Genomic DNA, 12,091 nt, shown 5'->3' on the forward strand with positions numbered 1-12,091 from the left:
TCCCTAAAGCAGAAAGCCCCGCCTCTTTTCTCCCAGCCCCAAGTCTTTGGGGACTTAACCCCTTAGGGAGGGTGGGAGAGAGCTCATCACCATCTGTCTCATCTCCCCAGGTGTGTTCGAAATGGAAAAGCTGAAAGACATTTTTGCCAGGATCATCTTTTACCTGGAAGAGAGAGGCATGGCCAAGGGTGGGTACCGATTCTTCCCAGAACTCCTGCCTATGCAGATCTATAGCAGACCTTGTTACAGGGGCCAAAGGTGGCTAAAAAGCAATATTTGCCAACCTTGTGGGCTTCCCTGGATGCATGTCCTCATGGATTCCAGTGGGAAAGACTCCCAGGTAAGTTGGTAAGTCTGTGTGTGTGTGTGGGGTGTGAATTTCCTGCATTGTGCAGGGGGTTGGACAAGATGACCCTGGAGGTCCCTCCCAACTCTGTGATGCTACGTGCACGCGGGATCTTAGTCTTCATTGGGTCTATGCACTCCTGAGATGGAAAAGAAAGAAAAACCTGATCATCTAAACAGAGCAAGGGGGTGGATGAAGAAGGCAGCCCAGAAAAACGCCATTTTTAAAAAATTGGCTTGCATCCTACCTAGGGAGCTGCGGTGGCTCAAGTGGTTAAGACGCTGAACTGCAGGCTGCGGAAGGTCAGTAGTTCAGCAGTTCGAGACCCGAGTGTGCCACATGATGGAGTGAGCTCCCGTCTCTAGTTCCAGCTCCTGCCAACCTAGCAGTTCGAAAACAAAAAATTGCAAGTAAATAAATAGGGACCACTTTGGTGGGAAGGTAACAGCGTTCCGTGCACCTTGGTGTTTAGTCATGCCGGCCACATGACCACGGAAATGTCTTCGGACAGCGCTGGCTCTTCGGCTTTGAAACGGAGATGAGCACCGCAACCCTAGAGTCGAATTCGACTGGCTTTCAAGCAAGGGAACCTTTACCTTTACCTTTTTATCCTACCTAGAGTTGCCAACCTCCAGGTTCCACCCCCCAAATCTCCAGTTATTTCCCAACCCAGAGATGACCACCCCTAACTATCGCTCAGCTCAGAAGTCTTCCGCTAGAGCCGGGTTCCTTCGCCTGCAGGGAGGTTTCCAAATTAGCAGTGCTCCTTATGGGAGAATACGAGCCACCGAATCCAGCAAAAATATCTCCCAAAATGAGGTGTGTCGGTGCCTTAGACCGTTCTTCATCTCCATCAGTCCTACTGCATTGTTTATTGGACCGAACCTTTAAACAATACTTTGTAATTGAGTCTCAGCGAGAAAAGCGGGATACAAATGCAAATGTGGGGGAGGATCTGTTCCTCTGAACTGAGATGGGGGGGGAGCAGCGGGGGGCAGAGGATGAAAAAGGGAAGTAGTGGGGGTGGGGGAGAAACCTGAACAGCCTAAAAGTTCTCAGCTCCGGGATGCACCCAGGAGACCCAAATTCTCCTTCTGTGAGCAAGGGGTGCAGGTTTTCCTACCGGAAGAACCGGGCCCAGGGCACCCACCTCTGTCTCTCCCCACAGTGCCGTATCATCAAGCCATCCCGGAGGCTGCGGAAAAGGTTCGAAAGGAAGTGGAGGAGCTAAAAGCAGGTAATACAGAGAGAGAATGGCTCCCACGGAGGAACCATTCCAATGCCTTTCCTTCTTTTGGGGTGTGGTCAGACGGCCTGCCGGGAGCAGTTTAAACTGCTCCGGATCCAAGTGGACTAATTTGATCTGGGGCAAGCGCGGTCACCCTCACCGCGCAACACATCGCTCCTGGGCGTCCACACTAGGCGCGCAGTAGTGTGTGTCGGCGGTTTTTAAAATTATTATTATTTTACATTTTGTGCATGCGCATAGGCAGCCATCCACAGAATTGAGATCTTTGCGCAGGCGCAGAACACCCTGTTCCGAAAAGCATGCCCAGAAGGAACACTGCCCTTTAAACTTTTACAGCGAAAAGGGCCTCCATGGGGTCCCAGACTCGTCCAAAGCCTAAAACTAATCACCTTTTTTTTTTTTGTTTTATTAACGCTGGGGCGGCGGGGGGGGGGGGTGGGACGGGGAAAAGGGGAAAGCGGAAGCCTCTGGCTTCCCAGTGGAAGTGGCTCTACATGGACGGAGAGCGATCACACAGGGAAAAGGCAGCTGGAACCGGAGCCCTCAGGAAAACACCACTTGGGGACCTAGTAGCAAATGACATTGGTTTAAAGAGTGTTTGGGACGGTTAGCGACGGCTCGGGACGGGAGGCAGATGTTGCCTGTGTGATCGCGCGTAAGTACTCCGTTTCCAACCGGCATCTATACCGGCTCAAATGGCCCGTCTGCAGGGCTATTTTTGGGCAGGAACGCACAGGAACGGAGTTCCGGCTGGCTCCTGAGTTGGCCACGCCCAGCAGGAACTCATTAGCATAATAGGCCACACCCAACAGCAGGAACTCATTAGGATTGGCTACATTAGGGGTGTGTGGCCTAACATGCAAAGGAGTTCCTGCTACAAAAAAAGGCCCTGGGTTTTGACAACAAACAAGGTAAACAGAATAAGAAGCAAAATGTTGGTGTGGCTGGATGAGCACACTTCTGGTAACATGGGGGTGTGGCCTAATGTGCTAATGAGCTGTGCGGTCAGGGTGTGGCCTAATATGCTAATGAGTTTTGCTGTTGGGTGTGGCCTATTATGCTAATGAGTTCCTGCTGGGCTTTTTCTACAAAAAGAGCCCTGCCCCTCTGAACGCAATGAGTGTGTCTCATGGATGGTTTCCAGTAGGTCAACCCACTGGCTGGCGTCATCTGGGGATTTGGGGTGAGGCATTCTCGCCGTGCCGTGACCAATGCTCCCTCTACGCTGTGGCGTCTTGTGAGCCAAAATTCTACTCGGTGAGCTACTGGCATTAAAGTTGCGAGCAAGCGACGTGGTGGCGGCGGCACGAATCCGTTTGCTCTGGAGCCGTCCTTCCTGAGCTGAGACAGAAATCTGTGAGCTGGAGGCTAAAAAAACTGTGAGCTGGCTCACACCAACTCAGCTGAGAGGGGACACTGGGCCTGTGACCTGGGCAGCCCAGGCATGCCCGATGTCACCAGATCTGAGCCGCCCTGAGCCCTGCTTGGCGGGGAAAGGAGTGGGATAAAAGTGGAGTAAATAAATCTCGGAAGCTAAGCAGGGCCGGCCCTGGATGGGAGGCCACCGAGAAGGCCCAGGGTTGCTAGGCAGAGGCGGGCCATGGCAGACCACCTCTGAAGTCTCTTGCCTTGAAAGCCCTACAGAGTCACCTTAAATCCACTGCGACTTGAGGGTGTTTTCCGCCACCGCCGTCGGCACTGTGCCGGTGATGCTCAGCTGTCTTTCTCCTCCGTGGGAGTCAGGTGGTGCGGTGGATAAGCCAAACAGATGTCTGGAGGTGGCCATGGGTTGGCAGGGGACACTGATATGCCGAAGCTGAGCCCAGATGGGATGGAGGCGCTCTTAAGCGGGGGGGGGGAGGGGGCTTTCCAACCTAGGTAGGGTTGCCAATTTCCATGTGGCACCTGGACATCTCTCCTGAGATGACCAAGATCAGTTCCCTTGGAGAAAATGGCTGCTCTGGAAGGTGGACTCTATGGCCTTGTTTCCCCCCGATGTCCCGCCCTTTCCCAAACTCCGCCCTCCTCAGGCTCCACCCCTGAACTCTTCAGGGTTTTGAATTTATTTATTTATTTATTTATTTGGATTTATATCCTCCCCCTCCCCTTGACGGGCTCAGGGCAGGTTCCAGCAATGTAAATATAATACAAGCATATAAATCTTGAGAGAAGAGCTATGCGAGAACTTGTGACTGACCCAAGGTCACACCAGCCACTGCATGTGGTGGAGTGAGGACTCAAACCCAGTTCTCCCAGATTAGAGTCCGCGCTCCTAACCACGACACCAAACTGGCTGCAGGAATGGAGATCTTGTCGTCTCTATATCCCAGTAATGATGATTATCATTATCATATGGCATTGTGTGTAGTATAGCCAGGGGATCCTAGGATTGTCTGGCAGCCAGAAGTTCTAGCTTGTCAGCGCTAGGCACCACTAGGTGGCAAGCTATACTTGTTTTTGAGGCTAGAGGCATTTCAGAAGTGGTTTGCCATTGCCTCTTCATCGCGACCCTGGTATTCCTTGGAGGTCACCCATCCAAATACTTGCCAAGGCTGACCCTGCTTAGTTTCCGAGATCTGATAAGATCGGGCTAGACTGGGCCATCTAATTCAGGGTATATCCCAGTCAGAAGTTGGGACCGGTGTTGTAAAGAACAAAGGGGGGGGGAGGTCCATTGTTATGATTCACAGATTCAGAACAATGGACCCCCCAATAGAGACATTAAGACTCTTATCTCACTACAGATGCTAACCGTCTGCCCCCAAGCACTTCCCCTCTGCTCCAATCAAGCTGGCTACAATAGGCAGGGTACCTCTGCAAGCATTCTTGACACACACCCCCTCCCTGCCCACATTCTTCTACTAGGATAAAAGAACTTGGAGATCTCCATTCCTCCTTTTTATCTGATGAAGGGAGCATTGACTCTCGAAGATCTCTAAGGTGCTGCTGGACTTGAATCTAACTGTTAGGAAAAGCGGGATAGAAACCATTTCAATGAATGAACCCAGCCGTCCATCTCAAAATCTCCCCCACTTCCTTAGCTGGTTGAACCTGTCTCAGTTTGAGAGCACATGGCTGGGGGGAAAGCCTGAAAAGAATTCCTTGTTGAAGTCCAGCAGATCACGCAAAGGGATGGTATCGCTTTACTCTGCTCTGGTTAGACCTCGCCTAGAGTATTGTGTTCCGTTTCGGGCACCACAATGTAAAAAGGATATAGACAAGCTGGAACGTGTCCAGGGGAGGGCAACGATTTTGGTGAGGGGTCTGGATACCAAGTCCTATAAGAACATAAGAACATAAGAGACGCCAATGTTGGATCAGGTCAAAGGCCCATCCAGTCCAACACTCTGTCACACAGTGGCCAAAAATACCAGGTGCCATCAGGAGGTCCAGCAGTGGGGCCAAGACACTAGGAGCCCTCCCACTGTTGCCCCCCCCCCAAGCACCAAGAACAGAGAGCATCACTTGCCCCAGAGCCCCTATCTATCCCTTGTGGCTAATAGCCACTGATGGACCTCTGCTCCATAAGCTTATCTAATTCCCTCTTGAAGCCATCCATGCTTGTAGCCGCCACCACCTCCTGTGGCAGTGAATTCCATGTGTTAATCACTCTTTGGGTGAAGAAGTACTTCCTTTTATCTGTTCTAACCTGACTGCTCAGCAATTTCATTGAGGGCCCACGAGTTCTTGTATTGTGAGAAAGGGAGAAAAGTACCTCTTTCTCTGCCTGGAGAGAGATGACTGAGAGGTGATATGATAACCCTCTTCAAGTACTGGAAGTGCAGAGTTGGTTTCTGTTGCCCCAGAAGGTTGGACCAGAACCAGTGGGTTGAAATTAAATCAAAAGAGTTTTAGGCTAAGTGCTAGGAAGAACTTCCTGACAGTTAGTGCGGTTCCTCAGTGGAACGGGCTTCCTCGGGAGGTGGTGGGCTCTCTTCATTTGGAGGTTTTCAAATACAGGGATCTGTCAGCAATGCTGATTCTGTGAACTTAGATCATGAGAGGGAGGGCAGGAAGGGTTGCCTCAGTGCTCAGTTCTCGTGGCCCCTTTCTTACACCCCCAGGAAAATGCTGATCAGGGGTCAGGAAGCAATTTTTCTCCAGGCCAGTTTGGCTGGAGATCCTGGAGGTTTTTTGTGCCATCTTCTGGACGTGGAACAGGGGTCACTGGGGTTGTGGGGGGGAGGTATTTATGGATTTCCTGCATTGTGCAGGGGATTGGACTAGATGACCCTGGAGATCCCTTCCAACTCTATGATTCTATGAAATACGTCAAACTCCGTTTCTAAAACACCGCCTTCCCTGTCTCCTCCACAGCTCCACCCTGCATCCCACCATGTGGTGAGTCCAAAATCTGAGTGCTTTCCTCTCCTCCTTCCCCATTCTGAGAGGGTCCCACTTCTGGGCTGAATCTCGCCCTCGCCCCAGCATCCCTGGCTTTCGCCACCCCCCCCTCCCAGCAGCCTTTGTCATCCCTCGCAGGTTTCCAGAAAGAGGCCCGTTCCTACAGATGCAACACTTGCCGGATTACCGACTGCCCGCTGCCTATCAACTGCCCAAGTATGCCCCCCCCTCCCCCCCCGCCCCCATTTCTTGTTCACGGATTTGCTGTGGATATTATTGCCTTGTGAGATTTGTGTCTGCCTTTTCTTGGAACCTCCTTTTGCTCCATCCTAGGATTACCAACCTAGCAGGTCGAAAGCAAGAAATTGCAAGTAGATAAATAGGTACCACCTCGGTGGGAAGGGAACAGCGTTCCATGCGCCTTGGTGTTTAGTCATGCCGGCCACATGGCCCCCTGTCCCCCCCCGCCCCCATTTCTTGTTCACGGATTTGCTGTGGATATTATTGCCTTGTGAGATTTGTGTCTGCCTTTTCTTGGAACCTTCTTTTGCTCCATCCTAGGATTACCAACTCTGGCTCGGGATATTCCAGGAGATTTATGGATGGTGCCTACGGAATACAGTCTGGGGAGGGACGGGAGCTCCATGGGAATATGATGCTGTACACGCAGGGGTGTCAAACATGCAGCCCGTGGGCCGGGTCAAGCCCCCAGAGGGCTTCTATCAGGCCCGCAGTGGAACTGGCTGTCTTCTGCTGCTTCTTCCAGTTCTGCTGCTGCGTCATCGTAGGTTTGCAGCTTACAGACACACACCTGAACAGCATACTCAGGATTGCAACAGCACAGACATTTTGACACAATAATTCAGCGCAAGAGGTGTCAATTATCAGACACTGTTAAATAAACAAAATATGGCAAGAGTGCTAATGTGTTGAGCATGTTTTTATTTTAAGTAAAAGAAAACCCTTTGTGTTTGTGTCCTTCACAAAGTTTTTATCTCCGCTACCTGGCATTACATTTGATGACACACGTGGCCCGGCCCAACAAGGTCTCATTTATGTCAGATACGGCCCTCATAACAAATGAGTTCGACACCCCTGCTGTACAGTCCTTCTTCCAGATCGGCCCTTTCCTCTGGGGGAACTGATCTCTGTAGCCTGAAGATCAGCTGTAATTCCGGGAGAACCCGAGGGTCCCACCTGGAGGCTCCATCATTTGGGCCACAGGAGGAGGGAATGAAATGCTGGAGATCCATAACCAGAGTGGCTTCTGGGAATTAAAGATTAACCCAAGAATTTGTTTATTTGATTCATTTATCCCCCACCTTTCTCCTCTCATGTGGACCCAATGAGGCTTACTTTTCCTCCCTCCTCTCCGTTTCACGCTCACAGCAACCCTGTGAGGTAGGTTAGGCCAAGCGTATGTGACTGGCCCGAGGTCACCCGGCAACGCTTCCATGACAGAGGGGAGATTCGAACCCGAGTCTCCCAGGCACCAATCTGACAACGAAACTACACGGGCTCTCAGAACACCAGCGGCAGATGGAGTTCTTAGGTTTCTCTGGACCCAAATATAACGGAAAGCTGTCTTACTTTTTTGGTTGCCAGCAACCCAGGAAGAAAAATAAAAAGCCCTAGACATTAAAGAAAGGGCAAATAGGATGTTATTAACCCAGTGGCACTGTTTACCTCCACGCCTTTAAAACCTTCACTTGTACATTTCCACTCATTAAACCAGTTTGATATAGGGGTTAGGGAGAACCGGGTTTGATTCCCCACTCCTCCACATGCAGCTACTGGGTGACCTTGGGTCAGTCACAAGTTCTCTCAGAGCTCTTCTCTCAGGAGCAGTCCTCGAAAGAGCTCTCTCAGCCCCACCTACCTCACAGGGTGTCTATTGTAGGGAGGGGGAGGGGAAGGAGATTGTAAGCCGCTCTGAGACTCCAAGTGAAAGGTGGGATATAAATCCAATCTCTTCTCATCTTCTCTATTAAAAGGAGATGACATTTTTCTCCAGGACCTGTTGGCGACCAAAGTTACTTCTTCCCCCTCCTTTCGAAATGAGGGTGTCTAGCTGGGACTGGGTCCCCAGCTTGGATCGCCCACCTCCAGGTGGGGCCTGGAGATCTCCAACTGGCCTCCAGGCTACAGAGATCAGCTCCATGGGAGAAAATGGCAGCGTCGGAGGGCGGTCTCTGTGGCATTATCATTGGCTGAGGTCCCTCCCCAGTCTCCACCCCCAAAATTCTCCAGGAATTCCCTAGCCCGAAGTTGGTCACCCTGTTCTCAACAGAAGCCGGACCCTTGCATGGGAGGGGGGAGTGAGAGTGTCAGTCTGCTGCCTCACCTCGCACTTGTGGCCTGAATGACAGCAATTGGAATGTTGTCTACAAGCTCCATAGGAGCTGTGGTGGCTCAAGTGGTTAAGACGCTGAACGGCAGGCTGTGGAAGGTCAGTAGTTCAGCAGTTCGAGACCCGGGTGTGCCGCATGATGGAGTGAGCTCCCGTCTCTAGTTCCAGCTCCTGCCAACCTAGCCATTCGAAAGCAAGAAATTGCAAGTAGATAAATAGGTACCACTTAGGTGGGAAGGGAACAGCGTTCCGTGCGCCTTGGTGCTTAGTCATGCCGGCCACATGACCACGGAAACGTCTTCGGACAGCGCTGGCTCTTCGGCTTTGAAACGGAGATGAGCACCGCAACCCTAGAGTCGGACTCGACTGGCTTTCGAGCAAGGGAACCTTTACCTTTTACCTTTACTACAAGCTCCAGAGGTAGGCATAACTGAAAGGCCTGTGCTCCCTTCCCTTGGGTAGCTTTTGCCCATTTTCATAGGAAGAGCCAGAGGACTAGGCTCATAGCTTAACCAGCTTAACCATGTCTAAGATTAGGGCCCTTCTAACGGAAAGTTCCTTCTCGGTTTGTGTGTGTGTCTGTCTCTCTCTCTGTTTGCATTCCCCGACTCCAGTTCAGTCCATCCACAAAGCCGAAGGTGACATCACCGTTCTGCAGTGCGGTGCGAAGTTCTCGATTCCCCCCGAGAGGATCTTCAAGTGGAAGTTTGTCAAGGATGTAAGTGATGATTTCCGGGTCCAGGCCAGGCCCCACGAGAGCCCCCATCCCTCCTACAGACCCACAGCCTACCAAACATTTGACGCTCTTTATAAGATCCCTCCTCCCCACTCAAAAATGTTTTCTTTCTGATGGGCCCTCGCTCCTATTTAAAGTTCCAGAGAAAAGGGGGGCATTTAAGTCTCCCCTTTCCGGATGTTAGCTCAACCAATCCCGGGGCTTTTTGTCTGGGGGGACGTGCCGGAGCAGAGTTCCGGAACCTCTTCGACAAAATTCTTTTTAAGATGTTTAAAAGTCAGTGAGTTTTCAGTATACAGACTGAAAACTTCACTTCCCCCTTGAGAGTTCTGGCACCTCTTTTTCAAAAGAGAAGAAGAAAGCCCTGACCAACCACAAAACGCACACAGGGGGGAAAGGGTTGGGGTGGTGGTTGATTTCGAGCAGACAAACAGCTAAAGGGCACAGTTGAGTAGACACTTTCCCTTCCCTGCCAGTCTTGTACTCAGTCTTAAGCCTTCTTGCTTTTCCTGCTAAAAGAGACTGCGGGGGTGTCGGGAAGGGGGAATAATAGAACTCCAGGCAGCTCTTCCCTCCCTTGGTAAATGTTCAGAACATGGGGGGGGGGACTATTGTGGCTTCCCCTTGGTGACATCACAGGCACTGTCCAATAGGTGTCTACAAAACTCCTGCAACGGTGTCCTGTCCTTGACCACATCTTAATAGTTCCACCTATGCATACAGAGGGCAATGCATTTCCCTAGCCACAGTGCACTACTGCGCAAGGGCCAATTTGTTTACTCATTTACTTACTTCATCTTTTCCTCCAACGGGGACCCAGAGCAGCTTAGATCTTTCTCCTCTCCTCCATTCTTTATCCTTGCAAGAACCCTGTGAGGTAAGTTAGGCCAAAAACATGTGACTGGCCCAAGGTCACCCAGCGAGCTGCCATGGCAGAGTGGGGATTCGAATCTGGGTCTCCCAGACCGAGGGTTCCCAGCCTCCAGTTGGGGGCTGGAGATCTCCTGGAATTACAACTGATCTCCAGACTACATAGATAGCTTATGATTTGTTGTTTATATAAAATTATTGTTGATATAAAATACTTACTCCACTTCTGGAGAAACAAATGGCTGCTTTGCATGGCATTATACCCTGCCGAGGGCCCTCCCCTCCATAAAGCCCACCCTCAAATCTCCGGGTATTTTTGACTCCAGAGTTGGCAACAATGCTCCCTCTAAGCTGTGGAGTCCTGTGAGCAAAAATTCTACTTTGTGAGCTACTGGGCATTAAAGTTGTGAGTGAGCGATCTGGCTACTGCATCAGTTAGTTTGCTCTGGAGCCCTCCTTCCTGAGCTAAGACAAAAATGTGTGAGCCGGAGGCTAAAAAACTGTGAGCTAGCTCACACGAACTCAGCTTAGGGGGAACACTGGTTGGCAACTGTGCCCAAACCCTAGTCTGATACACTAACTATCACATCACACTTTCAGCTAAAAACAGTGTCTGTGTTTTGTTGGCGGGGGGACGGGGGGACATTGATCTGAATTCTGTGCATCAAATATACTATTTGATAGAAAGCTCTTAGAAATTCTGTCCGTTATTTTCCAAATCTAGGGGCTGAGAAGTTTGTTTCTCGTTAAAATCATACTCTTACGAGGTGGGTGGACTTGCTCCCCCTGGTGGTTAGAATAAGAAACAAATGAAACTCATCCATCCATGTATCAGAATGTCCCAAAGACCCGAGGTTCAACGCACAACCTTTCTTCCTCACCGTGGCCCTCTTTGGGTCCCTGACCCTTGCCTACACACGGGTAAATAGCCAACTTTTTTGGTCTTGAAGGTGCCACTGGAACTCAAACTTTGTTCTGTTGCTTCAGATCAACGGCGGTTACTCGTATGAATATATAGTCTAGCAATATCACTTACCTAGTTTTTGAAGAGGGAGGGAAAGTGGCGTGGCATAGCCCAGTCTTGTCAGATATCGGAAGCTAAGCAGGCTCAGTACTTGCAGGGCCGGCTCGCTCACTAGGCGAACTAGGCGTTCGCCTCGAGCGCCCCGGCCCTTAGGGGCGCCAAACTGCACCCACTCCCCGCCAAAAGCACCCCTGCTGCCTCTGACGGGGGGCGCATGGGGGGGGGGCGCCAGAAGGGATCCTCGCCTAGGGTGCAAAATATGCTGGGGCCGGCCCTTAGGAATGGAGACCACCAAGGAAGGCTCTGCAGAGGAAGGCAAGGGAAAACCACCTCTGCTTCTCACTGGCCTTGAAAGCCCCTTTCTGGGGTCACCGTGCAACTTAAAAGCACTTCACACACACACACACACACTTTATCAAGAACAACCAATATGTATTTATCACATAATTTGGAACGCCAAACGTGTTTTGGCTTTCACCTTCCTCACAGTGGTGTGAGCGTACCGCACATGACAAGTCACGACTTATCACAAGCTAAAAATTCCGATCGGGTTATAAATAGCATCACGCATGCGCTACAAAGAGGGGCAGCGCTGAAAGGGAACACGAAAGGGACGGGAACGGCCCCACCACAACTATTTCACCACCGGCAATGTTAGCATCAGGCTCCCCCCCCCCCCACACCGTGCTCATAGTTCAGCCGCTCTGTTTCCCCCCCTGTCCAGAACCAGAGTTTGAGGAGGCGTGCTTGGGGGGCTCTGGGTTGAGGAGACAGGCAAAGATGGCTGGCAGATGGGGGTCAAGAGGCTGGGGGCAAGGGGCACAGTACAGTGTATCTCTAAAGTTGCCAGGTCTTACCTGGGTCCCATTGGGGGGCTCCAGTCCAGCTCCTGGAGTCTTCTGGCATGCACCCAATGTGCCCAGCATGATGACATCACCCAGAAGTGATGTCATTGTGCTGGGCACGTCATGTGGGGGATGCTCTAGCATTTGGGTAAAAAAAAACTCTATGGCCACCATAGAGTTTCTACCCAAACTCTAGAGTGTCCCCCGCACGACATGCCCAGTGATGTCATCATGCTGGGCACATTGGGCGCGATGGTTCTTTTGGGGGGTGGGGCTCCCCCACCAGTGAACTGGCCAGTGGCGGATGGGGGGGCGGAAAGCAGGGAA

General features: G+C 51.3%; 1 protein-coding gene across 1 annotated transcript in view; it reads left to right on the forward strand.

Moving 5' to 3' along the window:
* Positions 1-12,091, forward strand: part of LOC107124388 (sperm acrosome membrane-associated protein 6-like) — a 41,772-nt gene that overhangs the window by 24,315 nt on the left and 5,366 nt on the right. The window contains exons 4-6 of the mRNA XM_015427852.1: positions 1,515-1,583; positions 6,024-6,155; positions 8,904-9,007. Of these exons, the coding sequence (XP_015283338.1) occupies positions 1,515-1,583; positions 6,024-6,155; positions 8,904-9,007 (305 nt within the window). The remainder of the gene's footprint in view (positions 1-1,514; positions 1,584-6,023; positions 6,156-8,903; positions 9,008-12,091) is intronic.

This window comes from Gekko japonicus, unplaced genomic scaffold (assembly GCF_001447785.1).
Source record: "Gekko japonicus isolate JY-2015 unplaced genomic scaffold, Gekko_japonicus_V1.1 scaffold641, whole genome shotgun sequence".
NCBI lineage: Eukaryota > Metazoa > Chordata > Lepidosauria > Squamata > Gekkonidae > Gekko > Gekko japonicus.